Below are 22,958 nucleotides of genomic sequence, written 5' to 3'. Positions count from 1 at the left end.
ACTACTGACATAAAGCCGTTAATGTTAGACATGTAATAAAATTGAGGTTTAGAACAAAAGCTGCTTTGTCAAACCATTGGCGAGATGAATCCCAGCAACAACAAGGCATGAATCAAGATGCAAAAATAACATAATACGCAACTTTTTCGGTCATGTATTTAGCCTTTGTCAAGCACCTGTACAATATTTTTGTGCCTTTGCCGTTTTGTTGCGCTATCCATTGTCTAGTATTTCTTACTTTATTGAAATGTAAATCATTTGTAGGTGTTTAACGAGGGGTAGACATACAACCGAAAACGTTTGTATTTTTTGTATCATAATGAATGCCGTGTTGTTGCTTGAATTCGCATGCTTATGATTTAATTCGAGTCTTCAAAATGCGAGTGTCCAATGCAATCCTGTTCCATTACCTCAATGAAAATTTGAAGCACGTACAAAGGCCGCAATGGTGCTGATGAGTTGGAGTTGATGGTTAGAGACAAATAAAACTACGGATACATATTGAGTTTGAATTATCAAGCAAACCAAAAAAGCTCAGTTAAGAACACCAGACAAAACACAACATGCGTTGGTGAGGGGTTTATAAATTTCATGTTCTGAATCAACGTTAAAAAACATAAAACTAACGTCAATGTAAAGAGTAATGCTCTTAAAAATTAAACGCATTTTATTTATTCAAGGTCTACAGATGCAAAATCACTGAAAATCCATGAAATTTGAAGCATAAAAAGTTGGCTATGAAACTAAGAAAAGTTTGTTGCACTTGCTGGCTTAATTTACTTGTTATTCAGGAACAGTTTCTGAATCTCAAATCTTTTTAGTAAAAATGCTCATGAAAACTACGTCATGTGAATTAAAAAAACACACTTTATGCATGCACTATCTTTAAAAAAATATTATTGCTCTGTAGACCGAATGCCATAACCTTTTAGATAAACGGAGTCGAAATGACATGTAGTTCTTTATTTTATTAAAATAAAACTTGGTGGTGGCTCTACACTCAATACAAATACTGACTCTCAAAAACAAAAACTCAGCAAAGAAATAATACAAAAACATCATCAAAGATAAAATCAAAAAAAATTCTAATTTTAAAAATGCAATATCTCTACCTCGGCGGCAAGACCGGCCTTTGGCAGAATGATCCAGTAATAATCCATAAAGTGAAGGCAAGAATACTTGGAACTTTACCCTATTTTGTGAGGGCTATAGGTGAAATAGCCCAATGTGCAAATCAACTTATCGTGATGTTGTTATCACATCACCGTGACGTCTTCGTGACGTGACATTGAAGCAGAAAGCTACGTCATAAACATAACAATTTTGAAATTTCAGTTTATAGATTTCATGGAAACGGCTCGCTTAAAACCATTAGGTCTCTAACAATGTTCTTTGAAAATATGTTGACTTAATGCAAAATAACGTATGATAGCTACACATGTCGATGGTTTGCTGCGAGAAGATACAATAAAAGAACAATGGATCAAAAAAAAATCACACGGAAAATGTACATCAATCCATAACATAATAACCATTTACTTAATGGTTGTCTGAGTTGTGCTTATCAGAGATTGATTAAGGAAAAAAATAGAGCAAGTTGAATGTCACAAAAACATCATTTGAAAAACTATGCAATATCTAGAAGCTACACAAACAATACATATTTGCGATCGTTATTCTAACATAGGTAGTGGTTGAACAACGTAGTTAGAATGTTTGTCAGTGTCAGGAACAACTGTAACACTTTGTAAAACAAGGCAACTAACTAATGAGCTTTGCTGGTAGCTTCCCGTGACAATCCCACATAAACCAACTTTTACGGCATGGTTAACATAACTTGAGATCCATAAGACAAGTGTTTTGCGGATTCCTGACCACAGATGTCGTTTATTTCTCACACCCTGTCAGACAACACTTCCATATATGCATCAGATAACGCACTTATCGCTGTATTCTCAAACTGCAAGAACTGGTTCAAAGTCACAAGAATGCGACACTGCCAGGACTAAGCTTTCTCAGTCTCACAATATATATTCCCACATTTATCAACAAAGCTTGCTCGTAACTTCAACATTGTTTACGATGACTACTGAATGGGTGTGAGAATATGACCCTGTTCAACAGCCCCGTGCAATCCCAGACAGCAAAATCTACGTGTCATGTTTTATGCTGAGAAATTGCAAACAAAATGCATCTCAGTATTAGGAGCGCTGTGCGGCTAAAGAAGTCAATTGTAGCGTCGCAATCGTGGAGCAAGAGGGATTTTGGCGTGTCCGGAGTCGGAGTCGTTAAAAAAGGTCGATTCCAACTTGATTCAAAACGGTGAAAAAAAAAATTTGTTTGCAATCTTTTTTTAAGACGTTTCTTCTTTTCCGTATTGCGCTGTAAAATGTTACCAAAAACATAAGTTTTTGTGAAATTCGCCCTTTCAAGTACGATTATAACTTAAGTAAAATAAAATTTAAAAAAATGGAAAAGACAAAACTTTAAAAAATCTGGCAACCCTAAAAAAATTGGCAACACTAAAGCCGGCATCGGCCATTTTTAATCGAAAAGTCGGAATCGTACATTTTTGGCCCGACTCCAAAGCCCTGAGTGGATCTTATGAAAAAAATTACGGAAATATTACGAAGAATAATAAGATTCGTCGCTAAGTTGTTAAAGCTGCTGTGCCCTGGCAAATAACATGATTGAACCAAGGCACTCACTTTAAAACAAAAGTTGTGATGGCAAATAATGATATTCATTAACAAAATTTAAGTTATATCAAATGACTTTTCACGTGCCCATGTTGGTAGAGATGTATTTGCCGAAGTAACACTGGTCGTTGTCGTTCTGGTGTTAATAGAATTAATCGTTGAAATTTAGTATATTTTGTCTTCTGCCAGGAGGTGAAAAGCAAACAAATAATGAGTTTTAAGAGTTTCTGATGTAAATCTAACGTATTTTTATTTAAGTTTAATGCTGAGAGGTCGATTCTTTTATCGTGTTTATCATCACAACAAAACAAAATTAGTCACCATTGAAGAGTTTAAAGAAATATAAAACTTCTCGGTTCTCCTAGTTGTGATATAAATATTTGGTGACGATGACACGAAGCCTCGTCTATGTGTCATCCTCATGCCATCCATACCAGGTAACCATAGCAACGAGATTCGGATGATTTCATTCTTGCTTACAGTCCAAAGATATGTTTTTCAAATTTCAAAACATCATAACTCATACTAGCTTTTGATGTTATTCGTATGTAAAAACTGGTCCTTTTTTATATCATAGACGTCGAGTGGTATTATTGAATACTTTAAAATCTTGTCAAATTTTTATCAATAAACATAGAATTTTCTGTCAACTAACTACCAAACTTCACCCCCTTCTTAGTTTCAGAATTCTAAAACAGTAAAAACTGAAATTCCTCCAACAAGATTATGTCATGTTCGTGCCAGCATAACGTTTAGTTGACTAACTTTTACATAAACATTAATTTCAACTTTGCACACTTCCAACGACTTCAATCTTTCTCACATCAGCTTCAACACTTCAGGCTAGACGAGAAAATCCAACGCGAATATAATGTCTCTTGCCGTCGTTTCCACAAAGCGAAAAAATTCCGTCAATATTTCATTAGCGTACGTTGCATTGAAGCAAGAATAACTGCTAGGTAGCCAATTGGCGTCGCATTGTGAGTTGAAAACAATAAAGTCCAACCTGTTCTTACCAAACTTCCACGTGGTCAACTGGTAGATTAGTAGTGGTTCAACAGCGCCATCTCCCGGACACAAGAAGTCACATGCACTCTCCGGTAGAGTGTGTTAGTTTGCAGTTAGCAGCACCAACCATAACCAAAATGAGGGTGATTGAACAACAGCAACTGTAAGAGGGGTGGGGGAAAGAATGAGGGTGAGGGGTGTTATCTGGGGGAGTGTTCATCAGAATTTTGTTTCTGTAACATGTCATGCCTAATGATCTGGGGTCGTGTTGAAAGTGTTTAGACAAACAATAAAGTTATAAAAAAAAATAACAATAAAAATTAAAAAAGTATAAAAGTGATGTGGAGAGAAAATGAGTTAAATCAAGAGAACTAGCAACCGAGGACATGTTGTTCTTCGGTCGTTACTAGCACACTGTGCATACGTCTACACATGCAATAAAGCAACTATTGAATTTGCTTCATAAAAATCTACACATACGAACGTGGCGCTTATGCACGATCAAAGCTAAAGGCACTTTTGATACAGAATAAAATACAAAAACACTTGAAAAAAACGAGTCGGTTATTTCGCTTAGAACTTGTGCACACTTTCAGCCAAGCACAAGTCGATTGTACGATTTTAAGTCAATTTTGACGCTTTACGAACTTCAAAATGACGTCATAGTGACGGCCCAGTTTACCTTTGGCGTCAGTAAGAGCACGCTATTTTGACGTTAAAACGTAAAAGAGCGTCAGATTTATTATCAAGAGCGAGATGTGTATTAAAGGCGACATTAAGAGACTGTTAAGCATTTCTAAAACATGCACTTAAAAGCCATTTTCAAGGCTAATTCTTCTTCACCGAGCGTCCTACTTTAGTTAGTTGCTGATTGTGTGAAGGTGAAAGGTCATATGTGAAAGGTCAAATGTGAGGTTGGCAGAAGGTTTAAAGTGAGAAATACAAAAACAAGACAAATGAAATGATTAGTATCACATCTCTTAAGCATTAAGTTATTACAAGCATCCCAGCGTACCAACATCCGTCATTTGCAGTGATCTGACGTAAACTAACGTTCGATCAGGGCAAAGACGGATCTTGCCTAACTGAGATTTTTCAATGTAAAATTGATAAAATTATGTGGAAACAACAACAAATTATATGTTAACAAACAATTAAGAAAAATGAGCTTAGTTGACAATCCTGTGCACATTATCACAAGCAAGTTTGTGGTTATTTCTAGGTCGTTGTTGGCATCTGCGTGGTGACATTACTCGATCCAGTGTTGCCGTATGGCAAATGTCGCATATCCACGTCGATTTCAACATCGTCTGACGTTGAATCAACGTGAAAGCCATGCTGGTGTCAGCAATGTGACAACTTATGAATCACACAATATTGAAGATGAATAGCCCACAGAAAAGAATTATAGAACTTCTAACAGTTGTGGCAATTGTCAACAAAAATAGTAAAAAATTGCTGTTGTGAAATTTTCAAGATATTTTTGACAAATTCTTACATTACGTCATGCAGTAGGATTCTAGATTCACAAGAGTAACGTAGCCCTTATGCATTCTTTCGGTGACCTCATACAATAAATAAGCGCAAAAACGCGATGTTTTAACGAAGCATAGTCAGCTTTCAACCAACCTTGACTTTTGATTTAAAGATTTCTGTCGTTCAGTGAAAATTTTTGTTTAAACAAAAGAAAATTTGGTGTGGATGAGGCCAAAAGAATGTCGGCGGTCAGATCCCTTTGAAAGTAGATTTAAGGAAAACACATACCTTGACATAACCGACTTCAATTATAGGGGAGGCTCAACCAACCACAACTTGTTCAAAAAGGTAGATTTTTTTAAAACTTTAGATAATTAGATCAACCGTTCGAAAAGCTAATTTTAACGTGAAAAACTGAAAAGAAAACAGCGGTAAAATTATAAAAAAAAACAATTCCAAAAATTCACAAGAATTGCAACGCTTTTGCAGAAATCGGGCGTTTAACTGTTTATGAAACATTGCAACTATGTCAAGGTTGTTGTGTGAGACAACAACGGACGAAAGAACCAGCGTCGGTCCAATGGCCCGGGGCCGTTATAAGTTAAAACTAATGGTCGAAGCTGCTTGTTAAGATGGCGCAGATAATTTTAATGTAAACTTTCGGCCAAATATTAGTGCATGATTGTTTGAAATTCTTCTGCTTGATAATATCAATTATTTACACATAAATTTCCGACCAATGACGTTGAATAAATGTAAAAAAAAGCTTTTTTAAATTTGTGTTGGTGCAAATTTGGCAGAATGCGATTTAATACAAAAATTTATGGTCGTCTAGCAAAGAATCTGTCGTAACAGGAACAAAAGAAATACTAAGATTAACCGTTAACTCGCTTTGACAGCTTTTAAAAAAAAACACAACTAAAATTCGACTTTTGCCACAGCTGTTAATAGCTAAAAATAATTAGATTTGAAACTAAAATTAAGCTCTAAGAACGAAATTAACCCAAAAAGAGAGTGCTACTTATAACGGAAGTACTGGTAGTGGTACCACCACATCTACAGGTATATTGGAAACAAGCAATAATTATGCCATAAAATCCTATTAACATATATTAGCATTGTTAGAAACTTATGCAAAGGCTTACCAAATGTACCTGGACTAAACAAGCAAAGTAGAATAATAAAAACAAATTAAAATGACAGAAAATATGAAAAATAGTTAAGCCTTGACATGTTGCGATACAAACCTTTTACTTTAGAAAGGGAGAAAAAAAAGACACATTAAAGGCGTTGGAAATAATGAACAACAATCTTAGAATGGACAGAATGGAGAATGCACGTAAAACAGATACAGTAGAACTTGATAAAAGCATGCGGGTGCTTCACAAGACAACACATCCCAGACAGCAAATTCACCGTTTTTACATTGATACAACGTCTGCAGACGTTGAATCGATGTAAAAAACGCTGAATTTGCTATCTGGGATCCTACTCAATGTGCACCAAGGATTTTTAGGTTACATGTAGACTTGTTCATAACATTTATGCCCATTCCAAAGCGTCCATGCAAGTTCAACAAGGAATTGAGTTCTTTTTTGTTTTTCAAACGTGTGGAAATAACAAAACAGAACGCAATTTCAACAATTAGTCACAATGTGCTGATTCAGATAGAAAACTTGTTCTTATTTACATTGACTCAACGCTTGGAGATGTCAAACCAATGTAAAAAAGATTTTGGTTTTGCAAGCTGAAGTTATGATTACAGATTTTATGGTCCCGCTGAAGCACTCACATATATTAAAAAATTTCAAATTCAACTTTTATGTTTTTTTAGGCTGCAATAACGTTACTTATTGCAAAAAATAACTCTTTGGTTAACAAGGTAGAAGTTTTTCAACGGTCCCGTTATGCATTAGTATGGGATTTTAACCAGTTGACCACAACTGAAGCAAAGTTTCAGTACCAAAGCTTAAAATATTGAAAAATAAACGATAAATTAGTTAAAATGACGCTAAACTCAAAGTCTGAAGGTGAAAAAGCATTCGCACCATGGCCATTTTCGGCCGCCATTTATTTACACAAAGACTTGTAACAACAACATTGGTAAAAGCTATCACATAAACAAACACAAAAATCTGAATATAAAACATTTGCAAAAACAATAACCAAAAATGTACTAGAGGCACGGAGGTGGCTTAAATGCATTATATTTACGTATATTTGCAACTTTTTTGCATGTTTTTTTTTAATAGAGAAGGCATTAACAACAGAACTTTTCTCCATTCACGGCTGCAAGAAGTTTAGAAGAATAAAAAAAAACACAATCATGTAAAGTGAACTTCTTCACAAACACAGAACAATACGTCACTAGGACGGAGCGCATTGAATTATGCGACGACAAACAGACAATTGATTTGGCAATAAGCATAAAAAATATAACTTTCTCATCTTTCAAAAAATGTCTACCTTGAGGTAGAAAGGGAACTTGATTAGTAATATAATCTGTTTATAAAGGCACACTTTGCAATGCACGCAGATAAATTTGAAAAAAGAGTAATAAAAAATACGTTCACGCAGTAAAAACATGCGATCCTGATGGGGTCTGCAGGTCCGTCGGGTAATAGCCCAGGTAGCAAAATCTTTCTTTTACGGACACTAAATCAATGCAAAAAAACGGACTTTGTTATCTAGGAGGGCTTCTGCAAAAATCACGTTCTTTTCCGTTTAAAAAACGTAGACCTTGCAGCAGTTTCCTGCCCGACTTCATGCCAACAGTTGCTATGTTAAAAATTTGTTGTGCTGTTTCTACTGCAGTTTCTTTTCAGCAACTCGCGTTCAAACAAACTCAAACTACAGAAAAAAATTCAGCTTTTGTCGGGAAAACAACGTTATGATTGGTAGAATGATAATCCCAGTTGGATAAATTAGTCTTTTTGACGTTGATTCAACGTCTGCAAGCTAATTTTGCTAGCTGGAATCAAGATGAAATACCAGTCTCCACAGATATTCCATGGCAAGACAACTGTACGTAGACTGGTAATGCAGAAACGTTACGAAATACTGTACAAGCATGAATTGTGCAATGGGGCAGGTATAGGCAAAATATCTCCACAACTATATACAATCTCATTGCTACACGTGCAAGAGCTGTTACTCAGGAAATAAGGCGTAGTGCTATGTATAACGTCTGTCAGCAACAGTGCAATTACAAATGGAAAACACAACTCAAGTTGATTGGAATACTTCAAAAACACTATGCACTAGAAATGCGAGGGAAAACAATCACTGATCTGAACTGGTCAATATCGCATTGATTCAAAGTCTGTCAATGTCAAAAGGACCAACTTGGACAGCTAGGTAATCATTTTCAATTTGTTTAGAATTACAAAAGTTGTAAAAACGTAGGTTTGACCAACTAGTGTTAGCGATTTGGGCAAAACCATTAATCGCACACATCGTTATGCGTTGAAATGGTGAACCAGCTAAAATGGTTTCCTTGTAGACAATGCAGAGTCATCCACTCAATGCGTTTCATGAACTGAAACATTGCATTCCAAGTTAACATAGCTTGGCCCTTTTATATTGATAGAACATCTGCAGAAGTTGAATCAATGTCAAAAGGACCGATTTTTTGTACGACGGATGGTCAAACAGACGAATAGTGAGCTTCGTAGAGGTACCCTCGGATCTTCGTAGAGGAGTGTGGAAAACTACGTCTTCGATGCAACTGTGGATAATGTGTTAGTTAGTATCTAGGTAACTATTTATGGGTTATTACCTGGGGGCCTTTGATAGGGGTGGGGCCTTGTCGGGGCCGCCGGGCGAACGAGTTTGCCGGCCCCAGCGGTGCCTGTTGGGTAAATAGATACCGTGTTAAATTTTGGTTAGTGTACATAAATTCTACGCAAATAAAACGTTTACAACATAGTATCTTGACAAAACAACACGAAGATGACTTTACTGCAAAAAAAAAAACGCCTCCCAAGCCAGAAGATCAGTCTTTTTTGCATTGATTCAACGTCTATGAACGTTGAATCAATGCAAAAGGGCTAACGTTACTAGCTGAGATGTTGCTTCGTAAAGTTTGCTACAAAACTTTGCTACAAAACTCTGCATTTTATCGCCACCAAATCTGGTGATGCCATAGACTAGCGTTTTGAAATGACTCATCCCTTCTCTATGACAGTTGCAACATTGAAAGTTAAAGCCTATTAAAAAACGCAAGTTCGCATCTATGATCCCTTTGAAAAACTACTAACAATAAACGTGAACATCCAGATAGCAAACCAGTCCACGTTTACATTGATTCAGCGTATGCCGACGTTGGATCAATGCTAAAAACGATTGATATGCTGGATGGGATGCTACCACACAATAAGCGATCTAGATATTTCACGCCAAGTATCTGATGGCTACTGCATTGAGGATTGCTGGTGAAGGAAGGTGCCCAACTAAAGCATAGCAGACGAAGGCAGGCGAGTCTATGATATACACAACATAGCAATTTGCATACGGGCAAGTAAAGCTTCTATATAAAAGCACAAAGCCATCCTCTCCTACTATTGATCACCGGGTGAAGCATTAATAGCAAAGAAGAAACCAAAAAGAAAGTTACATGCGGCATACACAGCGCAACAGACAGCAAAGTCCAGCATTTTTGCGCTGATTCAACATGTGCAGATGTTAAAAAAAGTGATAAAGGACATCTATTTGCTGGATTTAGACTCGGAAGTTCTGGAACTTAAATAGGGCTGAAGAATGCAATTAGTTTTAGAAAGAAACATTATAGAAAGAAAATATTTTGTGGTGACTTGACAGTCGCGTCTGACAACTGAGCATTATAAAAATCTTTAAAAGATATATAGCGTTAACTGTACCACTTTGAACAGTGAACTACAGTAAACCTGCCAGAAAATGACCTTTTTACATTGATTTAACGTTTTCAGACGAACTAACGCAAAAATGACTGATTTGTTGACTGGAAAGGCGCCAAAACCATTCAAACTCATCAATTTTTTAGCAACACTAAAATCTTTGGTAGAAAACTATGGCCAAAATTGAGGTAAATTCACATTACTGCAGAAGCCATCCCATCCCAGACAGAAAAGTCCGTCATTTTTACAATGTAAAAATAATCGACTTTGCTGTCTGGGATATCATATCGTCATAACGCAGTCATAAAATTAACATCTTTGCAGCGATAATTTTTTTCCCCGATGAATGGCGAGGCGCAACAATGAATGGCAAATCACATCACATGTGGAAATGTGCTTTACCTGAAAAACACAAATTGAAAAATATTTTAGTTTTAGCATTGCAACAACAAAATTAAAGAACAACTTAGAAAAATCCTAAACGCTCTCAACAAGCATTAATACAGTTCAAAAATACAGGGATGTAGATAAGGAATTTTTTACAAGTATCTCCCACTGTGCATGTGCACTGTGCACTGTGCAAGTATAAGTATCTCCCACTATCTCACACTGTACAATTGTACATCCCAGAGCAAGTAAACCTCCGTGTCTTGAATTTGGACCACAACTGTTTCCTTTCAAACAAGCTTAACAAGATAAAATCACGAGTTGATCAAAGAAACTAGTGTTTTGAGCCTTTTGCGATAGCATGAGTCAGTCACTTGGCCTCTACACTTCTTGCAAAGTCGGTCTTATCTACATTGTTTCAACGTTTGCAAACAACAACGATGTAAAAGTGACAGATTTTTCTAGCTGGGTGAGTGATCTGGGTATTCGTACACTGAAGCATGTGCAAGCAGGCATTTGAAAACGCTGTTGAAATGGAGAAACGCGTAAAATTAACGAAAAAGTGAAATGCCAGTTTGCGCTGAATGGGATATTCTTGGTGAGATATGTATCGTAGCTTGAAACAGATTTTCCAAACTAAAGAGTCAAGACTAATACAGCTGACAACGCAGGCAGCTCCGATGGAAGCAATGGGAAAACAGATAATAATAAACGGATCCCGAATTGTTCAAAGCTCAATTGGCCATGAAATTGCAAGAGTTTTCAACCTTGAAATTATAGTGAGCCCCCAGATCAAAGACGAAAGTTCATGTCTTTTAAATGTTGTGATAAGTTATATCGATGTAAAATGCTGCACGCATGGCACATTTAAACGATAAAATAGTTTCAATAGAAAATTGGTTCCATTCAACGTATAGTTACCTAAATAAGCAGGATCCACAATGTAATTTTCAGGTAAGGTTAGGGCAGAGGGCGGGTACTCTAAAGGGGTGTAGTAAAGCAAGGAACCATCACTTGGTGCCAGCATTGGAGGCGGTTGGGCTACCCCGTTCGAAAGTACGGTCTAAAATGTAAAAAATAACGTTAACAATGAAACAAAACGACACCAATGAACAGCACAATAATGAACAATAACAATGGAATGGTTTTAATTTCGTTAATGCCAAGGTAAACAAACATACCTAACTTGGTGCAAGATAAAAAATTCAATTGCTATTAAAATAAACTATGCTAAGAGATTAGATTGCTGGCAAAAGCCGGTATTGAATGAGCGCAAAATAGCAATTGACAGTGCATAGAAAATTTTTGATACTATAATGTTACTGCAATCGCTTAATAAACATGCATTACACAACTGATAGCCAAGTGTCACACAGACACAGTATGTCAGTTTGCAAAGATGTAAAAAGCTAAAAGTTAAATGCCATTCCCGAGTGTTGCCAGTGTAATTACACTGTAGACTACTTTGCGTTGTCGCAATGAGTACAAGATAAAATGATTGTTATAACTATTAAAAAATATACCTGGCCGTTAGGTAGTCGAAGTTGAGAGATGATAGGGCTTCCAAACACCCCCAATGAATGTTGGCCGGGTGTGGGGGAACGCAGCGTTGCCCCTTGCAACATCTGGGGAGCTGACAAGATCCTTGGTTGACCTATTAAAAGTGTTGTAATTATGTTGAAAGCGAAACAAGTCTCTTCACATGTGAACAAAACTACCTGATGACTATGATACTGTGAAAACTGAAAGGTCAGAACAAGGTGGTTCAAACCAGTTTATTCCAGATAAGACTTGTCCGCTTAAATCTAAAGTTTATCCTTAAAAAAAAAACACTCCAGTCAGCAAACCAGTCCTCTTTTACATTGATATTTGACGTTATGTAAAAAAAAGAACAGAATTGCTGACTGAGATATACGGATTGAAAGCACTATGACTGGACAATGGACATACAAACAGTGCCGGGAAGCTTTCAAGATTGTTCGCATTTGATTACAGATTTCAACAGTGTATGACTGTATGTGCTTGAGATGCTACGAAATGGAAGTTCGACAAAAATTCTACAAAATAGCGACGATATACGTCATACAGAAAAGTTTGTATGTTCGTCGATTCATTGACTCTTCTAGAATCTAGAATAGATGTCGCTGCACTGTTTATCCAATGCTAACATGTAATTGTTATCCAATGCTTACATGTAATGTTAATACATTGAAAAAAGATGCAAAATCTTAGCATAGTTTGGAATTATACGTTAAATAAACGTTACCATAGAAAAAAATAAACGTAAAAATCACTAAAGTCTGTCTATCATCCAGTCACATCAAAGGTTGCACTCAAATTCGTCCATGAAGCACTTGCTCTTCAAGCAAAGCAGGAGTGGTGAAGTGTGTACTTGTGAGTTCATTTTTAATATTAATAATTCAATAACAGAAACGAGTTTCAGTAGATTAGAAAAATGAAAGCTCGACCGAATTTTATTATGAATTATGAATGTTTGATACCTGACACTTTAAAAGCATTTCGTAACTGCCTGTGTATTCACTAAATAAGATGTCTCTCAGAATGCCAAAAAATTCTTAAGTAAATCATAAAAATATGAAAAACGCGCACACACATACACAACCAGCAAATCAGTCCAGCTTTACATTGATTCAACGTGTGCAAACATTAAATAAATGTAAAAAAAGACTGTCTTCTGGTTGTCTTTGCCACGACTGTGTTGAAAATAAACGATGTGTCAAAAATATCTAACACCAAGAAACGATTAAATCTGATGTCTTATAAATTTTGCATACACATTTATGTTCTAATCAAAAATAGTTACTACTCTATAAAACCTCTACTCTACAGCCTGCTTCAACCTAAAACTAGAATCATCAGAAGGTCCTTATTCAAATAGATTTTTTTTGTTTTAATATCTGTTGTCCACTCTGAAGAATCAACGCACTAAAAAATCGTTCCTTTTTGCAATGATTCAACGTTTGCAGTCATTAGATTAATGCACAAAATATTATCCTAACTCTGCAAAATTGATTAGAATGCCCCAATCAACAAAGATCAGGGATCAGCCACCACGGATGCCACCATGCCGTGGCAGACCAATACTTCATTCTTTGGTTGACCGGTAACCTTTGTTAACTTTTTGTTTGTGGTCTATTAATGACTCTTATCTATCTACAAAACTACACTCGTATGATATTAATTATGTTGAGTGAAAACATTCTCTCAACCAAAGTGCAACAAAAAGTGAAAAATCATTTTGTTGTGAGAAAGCACATTCTTTAACCTTATTCCTACCAAGTGGCTCCGGTCAGATCCCAGCAGTGCATTCAAATATAAACTGACCTGGTACAGATGAGTAGTCTCGATAAGTTCCATTGATAATTGCAAGTTCCATGAGTTGCTTTTTCTTCAGTTCATCTTCCCCTTCCTGAGAAACGAGTTCAGTAAGTCACGTGATGAAACAACGATATTCAGATCTGGTTTTGAATCTTAAGCCTTGTTCACACTGACAGGCTTGTGCTGTGCCTTGTATTGAGCGGAGCTTTGAGCATTGTGAAAGTAGATTTACATTGTATGTACCAGACAAGGCTCCAGGTCCCGACAAGTGGGTGTTGCTAGTGGCAATGTAAGCACTGCACTTGCAAGGAAGGTTAAATAAAATGACATATTTTGCCTCCTATCTCAAGTCAAAACCTTTTATGGAAGTAATTTTCATTTAAAGCAGTTTTTGTGATGTCACAGCACCCACGAAGGTCCTGCTTGCCTTTCAACTTCTGTTTACAAATCTTGCCTTCTCGCTTGTGACTTGAGCCGAAATCACTCCGTTGCAATTTTGGCTCAAGCGTACAAAGAACGTCTCAAACGACCACGTCACAAGCCGCGCAGTGTGAACAGCAGCACTGAAAACCATTGGAGCGAAAACGTTTCAGAGAACATCACGAGACATGGCACAACAGTGTGAACAGCGCTTCAGACAGCAAAAGTTGTGTTTATTCCACGCAAATTTTGAAGCGTTGTACAAACAATGTGTATTCATGCAAGTTTTTCATTTCAGGAGAGCACCGTAAGGCCTGGGCCTCCTAGAACTCCATTTAATCATCCTACTGGTGTACCTTTCTGCAAAGACTTCACGGCACAGATAAGCATCGAAATACCACCATGCGCAGAAAAGCTAGTTCAGATCCGTTTATCAACTTTGACATGTCACAGCGAAAAGCATCGCGTTTTATCAGTAAAAAGAATACCGCTACTTTTCTAAGCGTTTTGTTACAAACATTTACCAGCGTTGTTCAACGATAAAAAGCTAATACTTAATACAGCAGAGTTATTGTCTCTAGTGCTCTTTCATATTGTGCATCATAATTTATGAAGGCAATGTCCCATTAATTGAAGTTATTTAATTCAAGTCATTTCATGCATTTTTATGCATCAGTATGATTAGCCGATCAATATGTCCTTCATCAAACGAATGACGTCATAAACAAAGAATATCGTATACCGTATAATTCTTTTTTATACATAACAGACTTAAACTTATCAGACTATGGGACGTATGCAAATGGGAATTGATCGACAAGCTAACTATAGATTTCTAACAGAACTAATTTTAAAACTGACGCTAAAAAAGCGACACACTCTATAGACAATCAACCAATCATTATCATCTGCAATAAGAACTTGAATAATTCAATAGATATTCTAGAAATGAATAATTAAGCGCCAATTCTAGAATTTAACTGTGCGGGCACACAAAGAAGTCATAAATATACCAGAGTATGAACGCTTGCGCAACGCAGCTGCAAGCTGGTGTCGTGGCTTGTTGCATCTACATACATTTCCCAGCCAGAAAATTCGTTGGTTGGTATAACTACCAGTAGCAAAGTGGTGAGGATTTTAAGACCTTAGCAGTGTCAATCACATAATATATTCATAGCCTATGACTAGGAAAGTAACGATGGCTATAAACTAGCATGGGTGATGGTTTTACAATAATCTTTAAGATTTTACAAGATTAAGCCCAAAAAATACGAAAAATTGTGGTGCACACATTCACTTCCTGGTGGCAACGAAATTACAAAACCATGGGTTTGCAGAACTTTTAAAATCATAAGCGAAATCAAACACACAATCCTTCAAAACAGTGAAAAGAGTAAAAAGTCTTCGTTGAACATAGCACATAATTTCAGCAAGTTTTGAAGAATAGGCTATCACATTTTTTACCAAGCTTAAAGGTGGTTTGCTTCACGTATTTTCGTGAAATTTTACTGTTTAAAGACGTCAAAGTGATCAGTCATTTCAAATAGCCTATTATTAGGTTTTTTCGTTCGTGTTTTCACATACTTTGATGTATGATAACGTCAAAATGACAAAAAACGTTTTAGTCAATTTACAGCAAGTCGTTCGGAAATTCGTTGGCTTGGCGTTACAAGACAAAGCGTGTAAAGACTTTACCCATTGTCATTGTGCTGGAGCAAAAGTTACTTTGATTACAGCGACATTAACAAAGAAAGCTTGAAAACAAATACAGTCCCGGAACAATGAAGGAAGCCAAAATATGGTCAAATCTAAACATTTGGGAAACTTGATTAACTAGCTCACATAACTTAACTTTGTGTGAGCTAGTTAAGCAAGTTTCTCAAATGTTTAGATTTTACCATATTTTTGCTGTGATACTGTATGGTTCTTTAGTATTTCTTTTAAAAAAACATATCTTTCTTATAGGCTTAAAAAGGGCTGTATGACTAGCCGAAAACGTTCGCTTACTGTTTTTAGTTTTTATAAAGTTAAATGCAGTGTTGTTGCTGTTATGTCTGTTTATTCACTTTTGATCGTTGTTTTTTCTAGTAGCCTACTTTCTCAAAACAACTTTCACTTTCTTTAAATTGAAAGAGAATGATATACTCCTATCAGTGCAATAACAATCATTACCAGTATTCACCTCCCAATGCTTTAGTGAAGCACAGAAACTGAGTCCATTATCACACCAGTCCTTTTTACATCATTTCAATATTTGCATGCTAGAGTCATTGTAAAAAAGTTGAGTTACGGGAAATGAGTCGTGGTAGTCCACCCCACAATGTTGTGGTAGCATCTTTATTATTCTTCCACTTCGACCACAAGGTGTGGGCGGTGAGTGCTGCATGACATGTGGTAGAGAGCCGCATTTGACTTGTAACAAATCGACGACTTGATGTCATCAGCCTGCTGACGAGTTCACATTATCGTGATTTGTGCGCCTTGTGGCTTCACCAGTTTGACAATGGTGAATCAGTTTCATGGAAAAGACAATTAGTGTACGCGTGGCCGGTGTACGTTTATAAGATGTTGTTTCGACGTAAAAACAATAACCAAAAAAAAAAAAAAAAAAACATTTGTGATAATGGATTGAACTCGTACCCAGCCAAAACTCGACTATTTTGGATGTACATTGCCTGACACTTACTGTGGGAATGAGAAGCTTCTGAATTTCTTCCATAGCGCGCTGAATTTTGACCCTGGCGCGATTTTCTGTGTCCTCAACTGTGATCAGAACATGAAGCTCGTCGTTCAAGTGTTCCCAGTTCGGCTTTCCACGATTTGCATCTTCCTACGAAAATAAATTGGAAACACTGTAGAAAGCCTGTGACCGTTGTAACAGTTCTTGCTGCAAATTTCACATAGAGTATCGGCAGAATATAGTTTTTCCTCAATAAGAACATAATATCATACTCGTGTGACAATCGGTGTTATACCATTGATAGATATTGTTAGAACGTAGGTTTTAAGATAGATCTTGTGTGGTGATAAACAAACAGGTGCCTAATTTCAGGTTTCAGCTGAGCCAAATCATACAAAAGCGTTTGGCAAAAGCCACCTACAATTCACCTACACAATGGGTGGATAGAGATTTTGCCTCAAATTACTGCCAGCCGTCTCGCGAATATGATACAAAGCCTATTCATCCGACAAACTTCCGAATTTCAAAAATATTTCCACGGTTACAATCTATCGCTTGAAGAAAAACACGACACGCCACAAAAGACGAGGCGATTATATAGCGTTTTTCTGTACTTGTCTCCGATAAAAAATAGTCCAAAAAGTCTGTTGCTGAGGATATGCTAAATACCAAGGTAAGCCGCGAATCTTTTCACTGCCACTACAAGATGTTCAGATGATTTTTCAATAATAAACCACTCGGCAAAGTTTTTTTTTTATAATGCATAGCCGAATAGATGTGACGAAAAAAATCCTGGAATCGCAGTTAGTAATGAAATAAGCCAAGGAATTCGGCAACAACAGTTTGAAATTTCAAACGTCACACAATTTTCAACACTACAAACGAGGTACTCTTTTCCTTATTGACCAAGAAAGGTAAATCACTCCTATTAGGGTTTCAAAGCGCGGTGTGTTTCTTTGTCACATTGGAAGCTCTGTGGTATGCCAATGTGATTGTATTGTTTCCGGCAACTCATTAAAATTAACCACCTTTACAGCGAGTTACTTTTTACATGTTTTCAACGTTATCAAGCGTTGAGTAAAGGTTAAACGAGGCGAGGCCACTAATCGACGTCAATGCTACATCAACTATGCTGAGTCAAACATAATGGAAAGTTTAGGTTTCAAAACGGTTGAACTGGTGTCTTGGGCTTCATGTATTGCTTTCCGTATAATTTAACGTCAAAGCAAGTTGATTATATTCGAAAAAGCGTATTTTCTAAATGTATGAAGTTGAAGATACGGCCACTTCGATGGGCACAACTGATGAAAACATAAACCAGAGCTAAACGCCAAGCCAACAACCGCGCATACTTGCCAAACGGCCAGATAGAGCTGAACAAAAACCACTTGGTTGTATCCCAGCTAGCAAAAACCGTGTTTTTGTATTAATTCAACGTCTGCAGACGTCGAATCAATGTAAAAGAACGAATTTTGCTAGCTAAAATTTTTCAGGTGACTCATTCGTGTTAGTCAGTTCAAAACGACAACCTTTGCTCTGTAGATCAGCCTATGATTTCAGTGTGATACGATGACTGGTGACTGGCCTCTGAACTTTACACATCGATGTAACCGATATTATGCATTCATTTGTTTTCTATCTGTAATAAAGGCTGTGTTGAAAGCTATTAATTACATAACCAGCTTGGCAACTTAAGAAATCTGCATTGGCGGCGTGGTATGGGTTGGTTGACTGGAAAATCTACAACTCCGTCGCTTGAGTAGCGCTAGACGTTTGACCAACTTAATAATGTATGTTTGAAAAACCTGAGTGCAGATTGTTACACAATAGACAGCGTTTAAAGAAGGAATGTCGTGCTGTTGTGTATTGTGTTCGTTTTTAAGTGCAGCAAGATTAAGTTTGAGAAGCACCAATTGTACTTCAAACATGCTTCAACTTAGTTCAAACCAAAACTGTAAGTTGGCAACGACTGAAGGCTCAGTTTGCAATTTATTGAGAACGACTTAAATGTGGAAATCCCGTCAAAAGGTGTTGAATGGACGCTTGAACGCGCGCTTTCGCCAACAGCTTCAGGAAGTAGCAGGGTTAAATGACTACGTTGAAGCCTAGGATTTTCAAGAGTCTCTTGAAACTTTTGTATAAAACTCAGCGAGCATGACCAAAGATCTTACCTAACGAAACTTGAGACTATGGTATTGATTGGACGTCTGGAGATATTGAATCAATAATAAGTGAGGGACTTGGTTGATGAGGATACAAGTCAACAGACTGAAAATTTTCCAAGTTTGTGAGCTAAGTTTTCGATAAATTGTATTAAGTAAAACTAAACAAGTCAAATAATTTTAGTTCGTCAATTGCTGGTCTGGAATGTGAACCTTAACCGAAACACTACTGATTCTGTTTGCATTGAACTGCTTGAACAAAGTCAAACACATTCCAAACACGTTGTGGCGAATATCTAATAACATAGGCTACAATACTACATTGCGCGGTTGTTCAAGAACATTGACGCTGTTTTTAATTCCGTTAATTACATGACATAAAAGTTACAAGCAGGATGCAAATCTCTATCTTCCGTAAAAATAAGACAGCTTGGTGCTTGAGAAAGATAGAGTAGATGTCATGCGTATCAGAAATCATGGAAAAGATTGTGTTGAGTTGATGTTGAGCGCATCAAAAGAAAAAGAGTAGGTTTCTGTCCTATCGGTTGTACCGCGTTTTAAAGGCAGATACTGAATCTACCAAAATAAAGCAACTTTTGTACATTTTTTGAAAAACTAAACATGAACTGTATATAGAGAACGCAGGCCCGGATTTAGGGGGAGGCAGAGGGGGCAGTTGCCCCGGGCCCCCCGACTTTTGAAGGGCCCCCTATGTGGAAAAAAATGTGATTTTGTGTTATCTTTTTCCTTTTGGCCTTTAAAGTTTCCGCAAAATGCTGTGCAGTACTGGACTGATGCTACTGTAGACGTTTTTTGCACGGGGGCCCCCCCCGATCAAAAAGTGCCCCGGGCCTCCCATCAGCTAAATCCGGCCCCGAGAGAACGAGTCATAAGGAAAACCTAAGCAAATAAACTCAATTTTCATGGTAGGGTAGCTCTAATGGCACAGTCATGCATTAGAACGATCGCATACTTAAAACATTAACAGTTTATCAAATTTATGTTTGATTACATACGATGTGATTAATGCCACATAAACAAACTTTAGAGGTAAAAGATTAAGGTAATGCAATAGCGTGCTGCGTGCTACAATCCAGCAAACGAAATCGCATTAAAAGACTGCTTAACAAGATATACAATACATGCTAACCAAGTAGTTGATAGATTATACCAACTTACATCTGAATTGAAAGAAATAAAGGTATTTCGACAACAATGGCATCTGACAAGTTAAAAATTTCACAGCCCAAGGCCAGAGTGAAATTCGATGAAATATATTCGCTTTTAAATACGCTTCATTTTCATCATTTTAGTTCGAGAACTACTTTTATTTGCACAATTAGTATTCACGAATACAGAGTTGCTTCACTGTAGAGAAATCACTTGAACGCTACCACTGCAAAAAAGAACTTTTTTTGCATGCTCATTGCTCACCTTTACAAAAATTAAAATTAGATATCTATTTTCACAAGGAGGTTGAAATCAGCTGAAGATGGCGGATGTTCGATTAACACCATATTAGCACACATCGCTGCAGACTTATCCACATAACCGGTTACAATACTATTTTGCATTAACATGAATGACTTTTTCAGAACGCATTTCAATTTGACAACAAAGCTTCAGTGAGTGCAACGTTTCGTTTCGCCATACCGATATGCGACTACACACAAATCAAGAAAATGAAATATCTTCTGACAGGTGTCAAACCCACAACAATGCTTGATATGAACGACTCGGTTACATGTCTTGTAATACAAAAAAATTTATTTTCACACGAGTCAGTTCAATCATTAATTTTTTATGATTGAACTGACTCGTGTTAAATAAATTCGTTTGTATGTACACAAATCACCTTCGTTATGTGCTGATTTATCATTGTGGTTACTATGTATGTCCGGTTTAAGTGATGCGCATATCCGCATATGTATTATATATGTAAAAGACATTTGTGTACCTCTATCAGTTTGATATTTGAGGACTGATATGTCCAACTTTGAACATAAATTTGATAATCCATGAAATGAAGATTAAAAGTTAAGGTTTCTAAAATCAATAAAAAAATACGGATATTTCGTCAATTTTCCGGAAATAGTGATCCCAGGTAGAAGCAACCAGCAGCAGCATTACATTACATGATCACAACAATGTGTAGCTGATTTCTTGGCTGACGGGGATAGACTGACATGCTGGGCAAAAGCCCGAACGATAAATTGTTGACGTCAAAACACGTCACATCAATGTAGAAAGCAAATAATTTCCTGCCTGGGTTAGTATTCTTAGATAAACATAAAACAGTGCTTGGGATAAGTTTCTTGTTCATCGATCAAACTGATTTCGTTACAAGATGAACATTGAAGAAACCAATACAAAACCTCAACTTAAAACACGTCAAATGCCTGCTCAGCTGTTGCATAGTGACATCATGAAAAACCTAAGTAGACAGAAAAATCGATGGAGAAAAAAAAATAAATCATCAAATTTTTCATGCTGTGGACTGGAGCTCAACAAAATGTTATGTCTTACAAAAAGGTTTATGAAGGCAAGTTGACAAAGACTGTTATCTTTTATAAAAATGAAACAACAAAACGATTTTAGAACGGTACTTTCCAATCAACATTGCCTACAAATGTTAATACTTTGATATAGTTATTGAAGGAACACAAGAAAATTGTCAGAAATTATTTCATTTTGGAAGGTCAACCGTCTTAAATTTTGGCTTGTAAACTGACTCAAAGGAAATTTCTCATCGAAACATTGCAAGCACAAACAGAACGACGGATTCTATAGATTCACTCACACGTAAGATTTTGAGGCCTCTATTCTCTTACCATTACAGACTTACACGATTAAAAACAGCTTCCAAAACATAATTTAATGTTTGTAATCTGACAAGCCGAGGGGCATCCAAACGGAAATGTTCATTTGTTGAACGCTTTTCAAACGTTCTTTTTCAGGAGTGTCGCCAAACGAAAATGTTTCATGATAAGTAATTTCAACTACAGTGAAGATAGTGTCATCTCGTTAGCACTAACTTAACCTGGTACATGATAAGAGTTAAGGGACAAACACAAGAGCCGGTGCCACGTCGTTGATTAGTTATCGTTTTAATTGGTTCTTGAGTGGCCTAAGTACACTTTTGCTGACTTGATGAATGGCTGAAAGGCAGTCATCAACTCTAAAGAATGTTGTTTGTAAGCGGAATAATGATATTGTTTGAACGTCTGGTTACACTGAACTGGCAGTTTAAGAAACAAGAGATCTGCACAATTTTGCATGAAGACAATTCACACTCGGTATATAATTGCAAGTGCTGAAAGTAAGCAAATAACATTCCCAAACGTTAATCCACCATTTCAAAGCAAAACCTAAACATGAATGCTGAACTGCTGATAAGTGATGCAGCAGCCTCTTAACTTCTGTTCCGGTTTCTCCATGTTACTGAGAATGGAGTTACACAAGGATCCTTCATTTAGGATTCAACCAAACGATTAAACGTTACAAGTAAATAAAATCAACAATGGAAAACATGCATAATTTATGAAAATTTCCGGAATGGACTGATTTTACGAACAGGCTTTAGTCCGGCTTCATTGGAACGCAGATTTTTTTATCTTCAATTGTCAATCGTAGTAGCCATTTCTTTATCTTTCTAATCAACATTTATTTTGTTCCATCAACGTTGAATGACAGAGTGATAGTTCGGTGACGAATTGTGACTCCAAACTTCAGATCGCTAGTTTGTGCGCAATGTGTTGGACTTACCTAAAAGTCCATAACCTTGCGATAAATACACGCTTTGGCAAATCATATTAGCCGATTTGTTTCGCAATTGTGACCCAAAAAATAGAATACCGCGCATATAACTCACTTTCCTACAGGCCAGAGTACTTTTAATTATTGCGCTTAAAGT

General features: G+C 36.7%; 1 protein-coding gene across 5 annotated transcripts in view; it reads right to left on the bottom strand.

Moving 5' to 3' along the window:
* Positions 1-564: 564 nt before the first annotated feature.
* The window catches only part of LOC145777606 (protein quaking-A-like), a 39,400-nt gene continuing 17,006 nt past the window's right edge, over positions 565-22,958 (bottom strand). For 2 of the 5 annotated variants that reach the window (XM_082589031.1, XM_082589032.1), the window contains exons 4-8: positions 16,890-17,033; positions 13,790-13,874; positions 11,968-12,098; positions 11,366-11,507; positions 7,225-9,033 (exon numbers count right to left, since the gene is read on the bottom strand). In XM_082589031.1, coding sequence (XP_082445157.1) covers positions 8,948-9,033; positions 11,366-11,507; positions 11,968-12,098; positions 13,790-13,874; positions 16,890-17,033 — 588 coding nt within the window. In that variant the 3' untranslated portion in view covers positions 7,225-8,947. Of the gene's footprint in view, positions 4,575-7,224; positions 10,460-11,365; positions 11,508-11,967; positions 12,099-13,789; positions 13,875-16,889; positions 17,034-22,958 lie in introns of those variants that run through there. The other 3 variants (XM_082589033.1, XM_082589034.1, XM_082589035.1) reach the window with 3 other exon arrangements.

The sequence above is a fragment of the Aplidium turbinatum genome, chromosome 9, assembly GCF_918807975.1.
Source record: "Aplidium turbinatum chromosome 9, kaAplTurb1.1, whole genome shotgun sequence".
NCBI lineage: Eukaryota > Metazoa > Chordata > Ascidiacea > Aplousobranchia > Polyclinidae > Aplidium > Aplidium turbinatum.
This window is presented reverse-complemented; position numbering and strand designations above follow the sequence as displayed.